At 41.0% G+C, this 18,101-nt stretch overlaps 1 protein-coding gene across 4 annotated transcripts in view; it reads left to right on the top strand.

Annotated features, from left to right (window-relative positions):
* The window catches only part of PLS1 (plastin 1), a 155,229-nt gene that overhangs the window by 56,398 nt on the left and 80,730 nt on the right, over positions 1–18,101 (top strand). For 2 of the 4 annotated variants that reach the window (XM_081086150.1, XM_081086151.1), the window contains exons 2-3: positions 6,650–6,753; positions 17,656–17,819. In XM_081086150.1, coding sequence (XP_080942276.1) covers positions 6,684–6,753; positions 17,656–17,819 — 234 coding nt within the window. In that variant the 5' untranslated portion in view covers positions 6,650–6,683. Of the gene's footprint in view, positions 1–1,954; positions 2,065–2,852; positions 3,764–6,649; positions 6,754–17,655; positions 17,820–18,101 lie in introns of those variants that run through there. The other 2 variants (XM_081086153.1, XM_081086152.1) reach the window with 2 other exon arrangements.

Raw genomic sequence — 18,101 nt, 5'->3', positions numbered from 1 at the left:
GGGTTTCAAAACTGAGGAGGCAGCTGTTTGGTGTTTACCAGGGATAATGGGGAGAACTTCTGGGCAAGGGCCTTGTGAGAAGAGACCTTTTTTGCATTGTTGTTTTTGTTTGTTTGTTTCGTTTTTGTGGGTTTTTTTTTTTTGACATACTGATTTAATCATTTAACTATTCAGCAACTCCTTTTAAATTAAATTCTTTATTGTTGAAAGTATTACAGATGTCTCCATTTCCCCCCATCGACCTCTCCCGACCTGCTCCTCACCCCCCTCCCCCCTCACCCCCCCCCCCACCCCACACACACACAGCACAGGCCCTCACTTTCCTATTGTCTGTGAGCAACTCTTTTTTTTTAAAATTTGTATTGAATTTATTGGGGTGACATTGGTTAATAAAGTATATAGGTTTCAGGTGTACAATTCAATAATACATCATCTGTATATTGTGTGTTCATCACTCCAAGTTAAGTCTCCTTCCATCACCATTTATCCTCTCTATACCTTCTTTTACCTCCCCTACCCTCTATCCAGCAGCTCTTAACTCTTCACACCCATTCATTCAGTTGGTGAAAAAAAAAGTGAAATAACTTTTAAATCTCTGTGTTTGGATGACCAGATCCCATATTCAAAGTGATGAAGGTCAGAGTTATGGTACTAGTACCTTTCATTTCAATATGGTGTCTTTCCTTCCTTAGGAAAGTTACTTTTTCCCCCAGTCCTTTAAATATAATCTTTTTTGTTTGTTTTGTCTGACTCCATTTCTGGACTCAAAATACATGTTGACTTGCCATGCTTTTACACTGGTGTTCTGGCCTGGACTGTGCCCCTCTACACTGGTGTCTGGTCTGGCCTGCAGTTGCTTTAATATGAACAAGTTAGGCCACAACAGGAATTCTTCATATGCTAAATACTTTAACAAGCATTTTTGTTTCTGCTTTTTTGTGTTGTTCCCCGCCCCCCCCCCCAAAAAAAAATCTTTGGTCTCTGTCTCTGTTATTTTTGTTTTCTCTTAAATGCATATGTCCTCACAAACCCACACCTTTGAGCCTTCCTTCTTATATTGCCATTTCATATACTGCAATTGCCTTGTGTTGACGTAAGAAATGTCCAAACTTGTAGAGAATTTTTACGAGTTCATTTGAGCCAAACTGACAATAATCTCTGGTAAGCAAAATTTCAATGGTTTGAGAAAATGCTCTGGAGAACGGCAGTTTTGCATCTTATTTTACACATTAGAATCAGAGGAAGAGGCATAAGGGGGTTACATGAAATCTATAGGTGGTAGATTAGGGAGGTGAGGAAAGCAAAATGAGGGAAACTCTGCAAAGAACAAATAATGAAGTTAGAAAGGTTAATGAGAATAAAACAGCAAAATATGGCTAATACAAGAATAAATTTAAGTGAACTGAAAAATACCTAAGAGGCCAGGTATGGACAGAGGCGATCATGTCTAATGCAGTTGGGAAGAAGTTAAGGACACAAAGGGAGTGGTGTGTGGAAGTCCAAGTGGTTGAATTGAGAGAAGGGCGTAGAGAGCACATTATGTAGATAGTGTGGGAGTAATGAGATGGTTAATACTTGGGAATACTGAAGCAGAAAAAAAGCCCCAACATCAAGATAACAGTATAAGGTTGACCCTTGCACAACTCAAGTTTAGGGACCCTGACCCCTCTCCAGTAACTTTTTTGCAATACTTGTGCCTACCACAGTGGGGTAGCTATGAAATTAATACAGCAGTGCAGTATGTACTACAGTTAATTTTATGCAGCTATGATTTAATACTGCATCTTTGTGTTTGTTTACAGTTCTCTAGACTGTGACTGGCACCATGTGTGTTTTGTGCATATGTTTTGATAAATTTTTAATATTTTTATGATATATTTGTATATATTTGATGGTAACATATTTTATGCATTCATGACATACCTAACTTTTTCTTATTTTTTGATATTTCTAGGCTATGCAGTTCAACTGTGAAGTTTTTCAAACTGTTGCATGTCTTAAAATTTTTTTCCAACATATTTATTGAAAACAGTCTGCATGTCGGTGGACCCATGCAGTTCAAAGGTCAACTGTATTGATATTTTCTTTGTTTTTGCAAGAGATTGCTAGCCTTCTTTTAAGAGACCACAAGTGAGTCAGGCAGTTTGGAATAGTATTACTTCATCCCAGGTGTGTTAGACTGGCTTAACTCTGTGATGGTACCTACTTATGGTTTCTGAGATTGTGCAAGCACTTAGAAGATTATTTTATTTAAGAATAAAGTTAAGTTTTTATCAATTACCTTTTTAAAAAGTTTGGAGTTTGGCAAATCCAGGCTGTTGGCAATCAAAGTGACCAATTTTTAGGAAAATTTACCTTGTAGAGTGAATGAGAAACCTGAGCTCAATTTTTTTGTGTAGAAATATGCTTAGGAAAAATGTGAATTATATTGTCCCCATTTAATAGCTTGCTCTGTTCAAAGAGCAGTCCAGCTGGTATGTAGAGTAAGAGATTAACAAAGTCAATGGTACTCCAGTTTATATTTATACTAGAGGCCCAGTGCACAAATTCATGCACCAGTGGGGTCCCTCGGCCTGGCCTGTGGGATTGGGCAAAAACTGGGTCTCTGACATCCCCAGAGGGGTCCTAGATTGTGAGAGGGCACAGGCCAGGCTGAGGGACCCCACTGGTGCACGATCGGGGCCGGGGAAAGATGCAGGAGGTTGGCCAGCTGCGGGGAGGGACCACAAGAAGGCTCCAGGGCGTGTCCGGCCTTCTCACTCAGTCCCGATCAGCCAAACCCCAGCAGCAAGTTAACCTACCAGTCGAAGCTTTTGCCCTCTGGTGGTCAGTGCACATCTTAGCGATTGGTTGACCGGTCGACTGTCTGTACCCTGGTGGTCAGTGCACATCATAGCGAGTGGTTGAGCAGCCTTAGCATGTCATTAACATATTACGCTTTGATTGGTTGAATGGATGACCGGACATGTAGCATATTAGGCTTTTATTATATAGGATGACAGACTCAGTAGACATTTTAACTAAAGAAAGTCTGATAAAGAAAGAACAGGTTGATATGGAATATGCATGATTGCTTCTTGCAAAGTCAGTGATGCAGCTCCCTCTTGTTAATTGTGGTTGAAAAGTACATTGCTGGAGATATTATAAATAAATAAAAATATTTCCAGGTTTTCTTTAAATAGAAAGAAAACTTCAATTAATTTATGTTTCTTAGCTGCTTATTTCTTCACGTAGTGATTTATTCCTGTGACCTTGTGATCTTTAAACTTGTAATGGAAAGCTGAAAATAGGATGTAATAGGAAAAAAGGAGGGTTATGGTGAGAGATGAGAGAAGAGTTTGTGAAGAAGAGAGGAGTATATAGGACACTGGTGGCACTGCTGCTTTCCTCACCGGAGATAGTGACATGCTCCAGAACCTCTGACCCTAGCCAGTTCTTCGGAGAAACACTATCAAGGCTTTTTTCCATAAAAATCAGGAATGAAGGAAATATCACATTTCTCCGAGTTCTTTAAAGCAACTTTATTTTGACTTTGATGCCCCATCCTGCTTGAGTGCTGTCAAATTTTTCTCAGGCACCTGCAATTTGCCTCTTAGCCTCTGTTATCCTGGGATCTTAAACAGAGCAAAGCATGGAGGAAATTCTCCTATCCTCAGTTATCAATCCTGTCATCAAGTGGATTTCTCTCATAGAGGTTCTACTACACTTTGTCTGTGCCTCGTCTCTGCCACCCCTGGGATAGCAGTCTCCTTGCTCTCATTAAGTGAGTTCCCTCCTTCCCCATTGTGATAATCTCTCCCTTCTCTTGGTCTCTCTCATTTGTGGCTTCCCAGAGGCCTCTTCTCCTGCTGCCCCATTCCCAAGATATCCAGCCTAAGTAAGCTCTAAGAAGGTCTGTGCTTCTATCCAAACTCAGAAGGCCCACAGATTCCAGACTGGTTTTGCTTTCTGTGCTGCCAGAGTTCCTAACATAAAAGATAGTTATTACTTTTATTGATTGGGGGTGGGGGGGAGAGAATAAACATAATTTGATATTTCAATACATTATTCTGCCCAAATAATATTAACTATTTTGATTAAGATTGAGGTACTGAAAATAAATTTTCTCCTGTTCAAAACCGATTTTGTTATCTTTATTTTATTTATTATTTTTACTATCAGAGTTTACAATTTTTATATTATGAATAATTTAAAACAAAAAATACCAAAAAGTATAATAGCAATTTTAACTGATGTCCATATACTTAAGCTCAGATGGAACAGATGTTAAAATTTTGCCATAATTACTAGAAATCTGTCTTTTTAATAAAAGTAATAGATCTAGCTCTAACCCAAGCTGCACTCCTGGCCTCCCTCTCCATAGACAACCAGAGAGGACCCAAATAAATGAAATCAGATATCAAAGAGAGAATTGACAAGTGACACTATAGAAATACCAACAATTCTAAGAAAATATTTTGATCCCAGGCCCTGGTCAGGGCACATGCTGGTGGAAGCCAATCAACGTGTCTCTCTCACATCAATGTTTCCCTCTCTCTGTCTCTTGTCCTCCTTTCCACTCTCTCTAAAAATCAATAAAAAAACATCTGCAGGTGAAGATTAAAAAACAAAATTCCACCTTGAGATATTTATCTTACAGAAATAAACATGGATATGTACAATTATTTACCTATTAGCATCTTCATTGCAACATTGTTTAGAACAAAATATTGGAAGCAATGAAATACCCTGAAACAAGAGATTTACCAAATATGTTATGATATAGTAATATGTGACCATTAAATATCCTATATAATAAAAGAGAAGCATGTAAATTGACCGTCCCTCCACTATGCTCACCAGCCAATCAGAAGTGAGAATGCAAATTAACCTGACAAAGATGGAAGGTTAATTTGCATGCACAGACACCAGGCGGAGAGCAGAGCAGGAGAGGCAGCAGCTTGGGGGTACGTGGCTCCCTTGGTCGCTCCCCCCAAACTGCTGGGTGGAGAGCAGAGTGGGAGAACTGGCGGAGAGTGGAGTGGCTTGGGGAACTTGGCTCCCCAAGCCACCAGACGGAGAGCAGAGAGGGAGAGCTGGTGGCTTGGAGGACTTGGCAGAGTGGGAAGCCATGGGACAAAGACAGAGCAGGAAGGGAAAACAAAGAGCACGGGGAGCACCAGGAATGCTGGGAATTGTAGTTCTGGTGGAAGACAGATCTCCTAGACCAGTGGTTCTCAACCTTGGCTGCATATTAGAATCACCTGGGAATCTTTTTAAAATCCTGATTTCTGGGCCTCATCCTCCGGAAATTCTGTTTCTTTGTTACTAATGTTGTGGCCTCACCCCATAACAAAGAAATAGAATTTCCAGAGGATGAGGCCCAGAAATCAGGATTTCAAAAAGATTCCCAGGTGATTCTAATGTGCAGCCAAGGTTGAGAACCACTTTCCTAGACACTAGCAAAGTGAACCTGGAGCAAGTTACTGTTGCGGTGGGGGATGGAGGGAAAGCAAAGGTGAGAGACATAAGTAAAATCAGAGTGTCTAGGAAAAATTAAAGGGAAGATATCCTAAAACTTCCAGGAAATCTCCACCAATGAAGCAAAGAAAAAAAAATGCCTCTATTATTCTGTGAGCAACAAACCAAACTTGGTTGGGGGTCTCAGACAATTTGCTCATATGATTGCAAAGACAGACAAAACTCCTGGATTGGAGATGGCTCTCCTGAGAGCTCCCAGATTGGAGAGGGTGCAGGTCGGACTGAGGGACCCCCAAACCCCCCAGTGCATGAATGTCATGCACTGGGCCTCTAGTTGTATTGATAAATAACATGGAAACATACAACATACAACATTGATAAATAACATGGAAGCATATTCATGCAAAAATAGAATATACTAACATATTTCACCCCTTCAAAAGGTATTCATGTACTTGAAAGTACAACAGATAGATATAGATAATAAAGTGATACCAGTTGATGTTTCTGGATAGTGGGATTATGGGTAATTTTAATTATGTTTTGGAAAGCAGCTGTGCTCACTACCACCAAAGCTATTTTCTGTTTGGGTCATATGTTACCAATTACTTTCTACAATGACTACCACCTGTTTGTTTTTGTTACAACTCAGTTTTACTGGATTTTCCCCCTTTAGTTTGTATCACTTGCTCAGAGTAAGAAAGGACCCCCATATCTGGGAAAGACATCTCCCCTGGGGAAGAGAGAGTTGGTGGCAGTGGCCGCATATTGTAAAGCTGACCATGAAAGCCACAGCTCCATCTCCAGACGTGCAGACTCCTCTTACTGTAAAATTCTATTTGTGGACATGGCTCATGTATTAAAATTTTATTTTCTGATCTCTTTATGTTTACAAATGTTACACTTCTCTCAAACTTGAAGTGCATATTTTACCGAAATAGTGGGGTAAAATGTACATGAAAATGATGTGGGCTATTAAGAACTAGCACAGGGTGTGAAAAACAGGTATTTGTTACCCTGGGATCCATTTCTATTTCTTCCTTGTCAGCCAGTCCTCTCACGTGATTCCTTTTAGATATTTTACTGCCTGTGGACTCTGTATTTTCTTAGATAAATGTTTGTAAAAGGTTCTTTTTATAACATTGCTTTTTATTTTTTATTTTCTTTCTTTCCTTTTTTTTTTTTTTAGGTATAAAGACCTGAGGGAAGTCTTTCCTGTCAAGATGGAAAATAGTACCACTACCATTTCTAGGGAGGAGCTGGAGGAACTACAAGAAGCATTTAATAAAATAGGTATGCTTGAGAAAAACTCCATGTGATGTTATTCTTCTGCTTGGTATCAGACTTCCAAGAATTGAACAGTACCTTTTATTGCTTCTACCACCACCCATTTACCCCGAGATGTATTTCTTTTTTTTCTTTTCATCTAGGTTTCACTGGATTCTTTTTTTCTTTCTGAAAGATAAACTGAAACTAGGCTTGAATTTCTAGGACAATTGTACTTTCAATTCTTTGATCATTTCTTTGCAGAGAATAATCCAGGTTAATGAATAACAGTGTAATTGAATATGCTTAACATGATATCCTCATTACAAAAAAAAATAAAGAAATACTTCCTTGTCTATAAACTGAACTTTGGCCTTTATGTGTTTTTCATTAACAATAACACTTTTTGACTTCATTTAGAATATTTAAAAATCTTAATATTCTTTTTAAAGGCCATAGGGCCTATTTTCCTGCTCCCTTATGCATAATTTAAAAATCTTAGTGTCATTTTTAAAGGTCATTGTGTCTTATTTTTCTTCTTTCACTTTTTTTTTTATATTTTATTGAATTTTTACAGAGAGGAAGGGAGAGAGATAGAGAGTTAGAAACATCGATGAGAGAGAAACATCAATCAGCTGCCTCCTGCACATCTCCCACTGGGAATGTGCCCGCAACCCAGGTATATGCCCTTGACCGGAATCGAACCTGGGACCTTTCAGTCCGCAGGCCAACGCTCTATCCGCTGAGCCAAACCGGTTTCAGCCTTCTTTCACTTTTTAAAGCCATTCAATGTTTTGTCTTTATGATATTATCATTTGAACAGCTTTGTATTTTTCTCCCCCCAAATTTCCTCATACTCTGTTTGATTGCGTTTCTTCTGCATTTTGCTCTTAGAAACCTGTGACAAACCAGGAGAATATAAATACCATATTTGGCTCTAATCTGTAAGCACATGCAAACCGAGCAGTCCGTAGACATGGGGATACTGAAACCAGCACCCTTGCCCTTCTTCAGTAGGCCTTTGTTTAGTGCAGTCTACGGAAAGCAGTGAGGTGGTAGACCATGGAGGATAGAATAAGCAGTTTTGTGCCTATTCTTCTTACAAACCTAATGAATAATAATGAAAACTAATGCAGGTGAAATGCAATGTGGAATGAGTTTCAGAGACCAATACAAAGAGAAAAGATTTAAGATTAAAATGTAAAGCTCTTCAAAAATAAAAAGTAAAGCTCTCAGGAAGCTTATGACTTACAAATCATTGCTATGAATTCTACAAATCTCTGAACCCCTCCTCTTCTTCATGTATAGCTGGCTCCAGGATGACTAAAACCTTCAGAATACAGTTTGCACGGTGGATGATTTAGGCTCATGGGGCATGCCTTAATCTTGGTCTTGTCTTTCTTTTGGGCACCATATATTTGTCATTAGGGCATTGTATGAAGATGGTATGATTTCTATAACATCACTGTTAAAAATAACTTTTATAGGGTTTTGTAAGCAGTGCCTAGAGTCTTTTCAAGACAGAAATTAAGCAATTATTGGGATATTCTGCTTATTTTGAACATTGAAATAGAGGAAGTAATAAAAATGTATCGCTTGCCCGGATAGTGTGCCTCAGTGGTTGAGTGTCGACCTATGAACCAGGAGGTCAACATTCGATTCCCAGTCAGGGCACATGCCTGGGTAATTGAATATGCTTAATATGATATCCTCATTACAGAGAAAAAATAGAGAAACACTTCCTTGTCTATAAACTGAACTCTGGCCTTTATGTGTTTGTCATTAACAATAACACTTTTTGACTGGGAGGTCTTTCCCAGATATGGGGGTCCTTTCTTACCCCATGGTCTCTGGTAGGGGGTGTGCAGGAGGCAGCTGATAAATGATTCTTTCTCATCATTGATGTTTCTATCTCTCTCTCCCTTTCTCTCTAATATATATATATACACACACACACACACATATATATTTTTTAAATGTATCTGTTTAGTTTGACATTTCTGTTATTTTATAGGTGCAGTTTGGTAGTTTGCATAAAAGTGCTATCTAGGTCTTAGTAAAATAAATGAATTAGTAATCAGTTTTCTTTGTTTAGCACACCCACTTTAACCTTTATGACTCATGGACATACAATCCTGTAGTACTTATTTAATGATATTTCGAATAAATAATTCATTGATGGAACAATTCTGACAGCAAGATAACTTGCTGTGTGAGAGAAGTGCTGACAGCAGCTGAGCATGTACTTGTTACTTCATTTACAAGGTAAATGGCTACTCATAAACTCAGTGATCCCTCTGCTTATTTGTTGTACCAACAAACTTTTCTCAGAGGTCATACAACCTAACTAGATGGGATATTTTGGGTTCTCTAGGGAGAAGTGGGAGATTAAAATATTTGTCTTATTTTTTAATTGTGGTAAGATAGACATAAAATTTACCATTTAGTGTACAATTCAGTGGCATTAAGTACATTCACATTGTTATGCAGTCATCACCACCATCGATCTCTAGAACGTTTTCATCTTCCCATACTCCAAGCCCTACCAGGTCTACTGCCATTCTACTGTCTGCCTCTATGAATCTGGCTACTCTATAATAACGTAATATAAGTGCAGTCATAAAATATTTGTGTTTTTTTGTGACTGGCTTACTTCACTTAGCATATGTCTTCAAGGTTCATTTATGTCATATCATGTGTCAGAATTTCCTTAATGTTTTTCTTTGAGAGAGAGAAAGAGAAAGAGGTACACCTCTTTGTTCCACTTATTTCTTCTTCATTGGTTGATTCTTGTATGTGTCCTGGCCAGGCATGAAATCTGTAACCTTGGTGTATGGGGATGATACTCTAACAAAGTATGCTACCCCGCCAGGTCTGAATTTCCTTACTTTTCAAGACTGAATAAAATTCCATTGTATGTCTATACCATATGTTGTTTATCTGCTCATCAATAAATGACCACTTGAGATGTTTCTACCTTTTGGCTATTGCTACTCATGTTGCTATGAACATGGGTGTGCAAATATCTGTTCAAGTCTCTGTTTTCAGTATACTGAAAAATGTTATTAAATTGTATAGTTAAACATGGTATTACTGAATCGTATGCTAATTTTATGTTGAGTTTTTTAAGGAACCACCATACTGCTTTACATGGTAGCTGCACTCTTTCATATTTCCACCAACAGTGCACAAGGGTTTCAATTTCTTCAAATCCTTGCCAACACTGTTATTTTCTGTTCTGTTTTGTTTTTAATAGTCATACTCATGAGTGTGTAGGGGTATCTCACGGTAAGTTTGATTTGCATTTCCATAATAATTAGTCATGCTGAGCATCTTTTCATGTGCTTATTGGCCATTTGGGTATCTTCTTTGGAGAAATGTCTAAGTTCTTTGCCCATATTTTTAATTTCAAGTTTTTTAAAATTAAAGTTTACATTCATTATTATGTTGTATTAGTTTCAGGTATACAACATAGTGGTTAGACAATCATATACTTTACAAAGTGTTCCTCTGGATATTTCCAGTGCCCACCTGACATCACACATGGCTATTACAATATTATTGACGATATTCCCTGTGCTGTACTTGATTGTTTAAAAAACCTTTAATGTTGAGAGTATTACAGATGTACCTCTTTTCCACCCCTTACCCACCCCATCCCAGACCTTCACCACCCTATTATCTTTGTCCATAGGTAATGCATATCCTATATAATCCTATATAATAAAAGGCTAATATGCAAATCAACCGAACGGCAGAATGACAGTTGCTATGATGCGCACTGACCACCAGGGGCCAGACGCTCAATGCAGGAGCTGCCCCCTGGTAGTCAGTACTCTCCTACAGGCGGAGCGCCTGAAGCCAGGCTCACGGCTGGTGAGCCCAGCGGCGGTGGTGGGAGCCTCTCTTGCCTCCATGGCCTTGCTAAAGATGTCCGACTAACGGCTTCGGCCCACTCCATGGGGGCAGAGGGGAGTGGGCCTAAGCCATTAGTCAGACATTCCCTGAGGGCTCCCAGACTGCCAGAGGGTGCAGGCCAGGCTGAGGGATCCCCCTCACACACACACTGCCTGGTGCATGAATTTCGTGCACCAGGCCTCTAGTATGTATATAAGATCTTTAGTTAATTCCTTAGTTAATGTCTGCCCCTCCCAACCCCTTCCCTCTGAGATTCATCAGTCTGTTCCATTTTCCATGCCTCTGATTCTATTTTATTCTATTTATTTTGTTCATTAGATTACTTGTTTGTTTCTTTGATTTCTAGATGCAATTATTGATAGATATGCATTTATTGCCATTTTATTGTTCATATTTTTTTTTATCTTTTTCTTTATCTTCTTCTTCTTTCTCTTCTTAAAGAATACCCTTCAACATTTCATGCAATACTGGTTTGGTGGTGATGAGCTCCTTTAGCTTTTTCTTGTCTGTGAAGCTCTTTATCTGACCTTCAATTCTAAATGATACTTTTGCTGGAAAGAATAATCTTGGTTGTATTCCTTGATATTCATCACTTTGAATATTTCTTGCCACTCCCTTCTGGTCTACAAAGTTTCTGGTGAGGAATCAACAGGAAGTCGTATTGGTGCTCTCTTGTAGGTAACTAACTGCTTTACTTTTGCTGCTTTTAAGATTCTCTCTATGTGTTTTGCCCTTGGCATTTTAATTATGATGTGTCTTCATGTGGGCCCCTTTGGGTTCCTCTTGTTTGGGAGTCTCTGCACTTCCTGGACTTGTAAGTCTATTTCTTTCACCAGGTAGGGTAAGTTTTTTGTCATGATTTCTTCAAATAGGTTTTCAATACCTTGCTCTCTCTCTTCTCCTTCTGGCACCCCTTTAATGCAAATGTTGGTACCCTTGAAGTTGTCCCAGAGGCTCCTTATACTATCTTCATATTTTTGGATTAGGTGTTTTTTGTTTCCTCATATTCCAAATCATTGATATAATTCTCGGAATCCTTTACTCTATTGTTGAATTCCTGTAAATTATTCATTATTTCAGTTAGTGTATGCTTAATTTCTGACTAGTCCTTTTTCATGTTTTTGACATTCTCACTAAGATCGTTGAAAGTCTTACTAAGTCCATTGAAGCTCTCATTAAGTCCCTTGAATCACTCATTAAGATTCTTGAGCAACCTTATGATCATTGTTTTGAACTCTGTATCCAGTAATTTGCTTGCTTCCATTTCTTTCATTTGTGACATGTTTCTTTGTCTACACATTTTGGCTGCTTCCTTGTGTTTGTTTCTATGTATTAGGTAGACTTCTATGTCTCCTGGAATTGGTAGTGGCCTTGTGTTGTAGGTGTCCTACATGGCCCAGTAGCTCAGCCTGCCCAGTCACCTGAGCTGGGCACTCTAGGTGAGCCCCTTTATGGGCTGTGTGCACAGTCTTGTAGTATTTGAGCTTTGATTGTTGTTGGCATTACTGGGAGGAATTGACCTCCAGGCAAATTGGCTGTGAGGACCAGTTGTGACTATTCTATGGAGCAGAACTTGTTACAGTGGGGCTTTGGTGCTCACTGTTTGCCCTTTGAGTGTGTAACTTGTGGATGTGTGGAGTAGTAATATGATATGGTCTGAAGCTGTCCACAAGGTGCACTGGCTCTGGGGCCTCCTGGGAGGTACAAAGTCAGCCACTGCCTAGGGCAGCCATGGGCAAACTATGGCCCGTGGGCCAGATCCAGCCCATTTGAAATGAATAAAACTAAAAAAAAAAGAACATATGTAGTAGAGCTCAGGAAGTATGTCTCAGCGCTGTGGCTGTTGCAATGGTGTGAGCACACTCCACCATGACATGCTTCCTTGGCACACCAGGAAGTAGCAATGCCTGCCTGAACTAACTCCTAGAGCCACATGCATAGTACCCCAGCCTTTCAGCCATTGGTCGCCTATAGCAATGTGTCTCCCTCTGATTGGTCGCCTATAGCAACGTGTCTCCCTCTGATTGGTAGCTTATAGCAACGTGTCTCCCTCTGATTGGTCCCCTCATGCTATATATACCCCTGTAGTTCCTCAATTAAACGGATCTGCGTCAATGAACCTGGTCCCTGGGGTCGTGCATGCAGACGCCCTAGCGCGTTGGGGCCCCGTCGTCCTCACCCCCGAGGGATCCCCTGCTTCAAACATACCCTTTTATGTAATGATGTTTACTTTGAATTTATATTAGTTCACACAAACACTCCATCCATGCTTTTGTTCTGGCCCTCCGGTCCAGTTTAAGAACCCATTGTGGCCCTCGAGTCAAAAAGTTTGCCCACCCGTAGCCTAGGGCCATGCAGCAGGAGCTACAGAGAGATCTGCAGATGGCTGCTACTTTTATTGGGCTTAGAAGTGCCCAAGAAAGGCCCAGCTGTGAAGCAAGGCAGTCTGGTGCTAGTGCTAGGTCTTGAGCCTTTTATTGATAGGTTTGGCACATGTTGACACCAGCTGCTGCTTGTTTGTGAGATTTTAGAAAAGTCTGAAGCCTGAGCCAAGATATGGCCATTCATATGGAAAAGCTGCTGCAAACAGCTTGGGTGGGCTGCAAATTGTATTGGCCAGGATCCAAAATAGTCACTAGGGAAGAGTGAACAGTGTGGGCCATGCTGATGGAAACTCAGATATGGCTGCCAGTCAGCTCTGCAAGTGGGGAGGCCCCAGCACAGGAACAGTGACCCCTAAGAGCACCCCTATCTGGGAAAAACCCCTCCTGAGTTCTTGCCCTGATGCCAGATAATCCAGTTCCTTCCTGAATGTCCCAGGGTCCTTTTAAGTGGGCACCCCAATGTTGGAGCCTAGAGGGATTGAGTCCGAGTAAGTCTGTGTACCGGACGGTAAGAGGGAGTGCCTGGATCTCCAGCAGCCTCCGTGTCACTCAGCCATAATCCCCACTTGTTTTTACATCCTGAAGTTACAGGGGCTTCTCTTACCAGCTCTGAACCCTGTGCTGAGGAGTCTGGTGTGGGGCTGGGACCTCTTGCTCCTCATAAGTGGCCTCCACAGGAGAGATATCCCTCCTGATTTAAAAAAACGAAACAAAAAACACTCCACAAGCCTGTTGATGCTTCTGCCCCTCCTACCAGTCTCAATGTGCTTTCTTCTTTACTTCTCTAGTTGTAGGATTTCCATTCAGCCAAATTTCAGGAGGTTTTGACTCATGGTTGCTCTGTATTTTAGTTGGAATTTTGATGTGGTTGTGGGGACAGCAAGTACCCACCTTTACCTATACTGCCATCTTGGTTTTCTTCTCCCTATGCTGTACTTAAGATCCCCATGTCTTTGCCCATTTTTAAATCAGGTCAGTTGTTTTTTGTTGTTGAGTTGTAGGAAAGTCCTATTTCTTTTGAAAATGTGATATTTATGGTTATTTAATCTAAACCTTGATATCCTCATTTTAAAATTTAGAATAGTAATATTAACTCAAGGTTATAAGGATTTCATGAGATAAAGTAAGTCAAGTTCTTAACAGATATTGGCACAGAATAGGTGCTTATAAAAAGGTATCTGTTATTTCTTGTCACATCACACCCAAACCACAGAGGTCATGGGGATGGAACTGGGATTTAAAGCACACACATCTTTCTGTCTTTAGAGCTCTAACCTTTATCTATTCTTACTAGTTTAGCATGATGGTTAGCAGGTAAATAACTTTTTCTCAGTCATATATATATCTATACTAATAAAAGGGTAATATGCTAATTAGACCAGATCGACCGGATGCCTTCCGGATGTCTGATGTCCTTCCAGACAAAGCCACAGTGGCAGGGGCTGAGGCAGAGGTGGTTAGGGGTGATCAGGCCAGCAGGGGAGAGCAGTTAGGGGTGATTAGGTTGGCAGGGGAGCAAGCAGTTAGGGGCGAGATCAGGCTGGTGTGGGGGAGCAAGCAGTTAGGGGTGAGATCAGGCAGGCAGGCAGGGGTGCAGTTTGGGGCATTCAGGCTGGCAGGCAGAGGTGGTTAGGGGTGATCAGGCCAGCAGGGGAGCAGTTAGGGGTGATCAGGTCAGCAGGAGAGCAGTTAGGGGCATCAGGCCAGCAGGCAGAGATGGTTAGGGGTGATCAGACAGGCAGGCAGATGAGCGGTTAGGAGCCAGCAGTCCTGGATTGCGAGAGAGATGTCCGACTGCCGGTTTAGGCCCGAACCCTGTGGCAGTTGGTCATCCCCGAGAAGTTTTGGATTGGAGAGAGTACAGGCCAGGCTGAGGGACCCCCTGCCCCCGTGCATATATATCATAAATTATATATGTGTGTGTGTGTGTGTATATATATATATATATATATAAAATAAAAGCTAATATGCAAATCGACCAAATGGCGAAACGACCGGTCGCTAAGATGCACACTGACCATCAGGGAGTAGACGCTCAATGCAGGAGCTGCCCCCTGGTGCTCAGTGCCCTCCCACACGGGGGAGGGAGCACTGCTCAGCCAGAAGCAGGGCTCAGGGCTGGCGAACATAGCAGCAGTGGTGGGAGGGCACAGGCCAGGCTGAGGGACACCCCCACCCCCTGTGCATGAATGTCTCACACCCGGCCTCTAGTATATATATATATATTCTCACCCAAGGATGTGTTTATTGATTTTGAGAAAGAGACAGAGAGAGACAGTTGGGCCTCCTGTATGTGCCCTGACTGGGGATTGAACCTGAAACCTAGGTATGTGCCCTGACTGGGAATCGAACCCGCAGTCTTTTGGTGTATGGGTCGACACTCCAGCCAACTGAGCCACCTGGACAGAGCTCCTTTTTATTTTATAGTACTCCCTACCACAGTACAGAAGTAAGCCAGCCTAGTTTATTTTTCCATTGCAGAATTATAGGAAACAATTCTGAAATGATGATATACTAAATAATGAGTATATGGTGATATCCTATATAATTAAAGAGAAACAGGTAAATTGACCGTCCCTCTGCTACACTCACCAGCCAATCAGAAGTGAGAATGCAAATTAACCTGCCAAAGATGACAGGTTAATTTGCATACACAGGTGCTGGGCAGAGAGCAGAGTGGGAGAGCCGGCAGCTTGGGGGGATGTGGCTCCCTCGGTCGCTCCCAGCAACCGAGGGAGCCACGCTTCCCAAGTTGCTGGGCGGATAGCAGAGCGGTGTGGAACGGCTTGGGGAACTTGGCTCCCCAAGCCGCCAGATGGAGAGCAGAGAGGGAGAGCTGGCGGCTTGAAGGACTTGGCAGAGTGGGAGGCCATGGGATGGAGACAGAGCAGGAAGGGAAAACCAAGAGCGTGGGGAGCACCAGGAATGCTGGGAATCGTAGTTCTGGTGGCAGACGGATCTCCTAGACACTAGAGCAAAGTGAGCCTGGAGCAAGTTACTGTTGTGGTGGGGGATGGAGGGAAAGCAAGGGTAAGAGACGTAAGTAAAATCAGAGTGTCTAAGAAAAATTAAAGGGAAGATTTCCTAAAACTTCCAGGAAATCTCCACCAATGAAGCAAAGAGAAAAAGAAAGCCTCTATTCTGTGAGCAACAAACCAAACTGGGTTGGGGGTCTCAGACAATTCGCTTCTATGATTGCAAAGACAAACAGAAACTCCCGGATTGGAGAGGGCTCCCCTGAGCCCTCTGGGGGCTCCCAGATTGGAAAGTATGCAGGTCGGGCTGAGGTGAATCTTCGTGCACTGGGCTTCTAGTAGTAAATAATTAATTTCTATCTGAATTCAAAGAAAGCAGTATTAATTATTACAATAGTGAGCAATTTAGCTTGTTAACTGACTTCTGAGATACAGTAATGTTTTTGTTATTGGTAGGTTCAAGTTTAGAAATTTTTTCATTGTTCTGAAGAGTATTAATTCTGGAAACTCATGCATGAGACTTTAAAAGTTTCTGTCTTTATAATTAATTCAGTTATAGTGAGGGCAGCTCTTTTACTGAGAGGAAAAAAATATATATGAACCAAAGCAACCATTACCAAATGTGCCACAATAGCCAATAGATATACAGGGTACTGGTATATCCAGGCAACTAACCAAACACTCCAGAGCTCTGTTACCAACCCTTGGCAGAAGTGTTTTATGTCACTTTTGTTCTGTGTCAACAAGTGACATGCGGTCTCTAGGGAAAACCCAGGGGAGAGTATTTCAGTGATGATATGAAAATGACAGGGAACCTATTTCCAAAAGTCCAAATAGGTGTGAAATAATTTCTTGAACACTTAAACTCAAAATAATATCCAACATGATTCAGCCTACATCATGGTATCAGCAATACATTACGAAGAAGCAGTGAATTATTGACAATGAAACAGAACTCTACCAAGAGAAATGTAGGCCAGGAATGCCTTGTATATTTTACACATACATAGTTTATATGAAGTGTGGGTCCAGCAGACCCCTTCTGTAATTCCGTAAAGAAGTTAAAGTCTGGTGGGTGTTCCCTTGTGACCATTGATGCTGTATTTCTTCTAGATATCTGAGACTTCCAAATAGTTCTTTGAAGCTTAGTCATGTGCTACACTTGAGTTTTCATCTATCGGGGCAGTATCTGTATTATGCACTTAAAATATGTATGGTAGTCCTAAACCTATGGGGGAAAAGTGCATTTGAATATGAGTTTTTTAAAAAAATATATTTTATTTATTTTTTACAGAGAGGAAGGGAGAGGGATAGAGAGTGAGAAACATCGATGAGAGAGAAACATCGATCAGCTGCCTCCTGCACACCCGCTACTGGGGATGTGCCCGCAACCAAGGTACATGCCTTTGACCGGAATCGAACCAGGGACCTTTCAGTCTGCAGGCCGACGCTCTATCCACTGAACCAAACCGGTTACGGCTGAATATGAGTTTTTTACATTGCACAGTTCAGGTGCAGGAGAAAATATTACTGCCACTAGCAAAACAAACCTAAAAGGTTCTGCTTGCCTGTGAATCTCCCAAACAGCCATCTGAATGCACCTCTCCAACAGAGTACAATTGATATTTGACAGCTCATAATTTATCTTACAGATATTGACAACAGTGGGTATGTCAGTGACTATGAACTTCAGGACCTGTTTAAGGAAGCAAGCCTTCCTCTGCCTGGCTACAAAGTCCGAGAGATCGTGGAGAAAATTTTAGCAGTTGCTGACAACAACAAAGATGGCAAAATCAGTTTTGAAGAATTTGTGTCCGTAAGTAATCTAATCCTGTCTTGGCTACTGAATATATTGCTTTGAGAAAAATTTTAATAACGTCATTGTCTCTTTGCTTAAATATAGCTGCAGGGACCATAAATGGTGCTGCTTTAAAATTGATGATGATAACTACAATAATGTCCACACATAATTAATGAAATGATAATTAATAAAATAAATAATTAATAAAACAAAAGAAAAAGTCATTCTCAAATGGAAGTCCGGAATAGAGAACAATAACAGTTTATGCCCTAGTAAAACTATAGTTGCGTTCATTGC

This window comes from Myotis nattereri (genome assembly GCF_964212035.1).
Source record: "Myotis nattereri genome assembly, chromosome: 3".
In the NCBI taxonomy this organism is placed as follows: Eukaryota; Metazoa; Chordata; class Mammalia; order Chiroptera; family Vespertilionidae; genus Myotis; species Myotis nattereri.
This window is presented reverse-complemented; position numbering and strand designations above follow the sequence as displayed.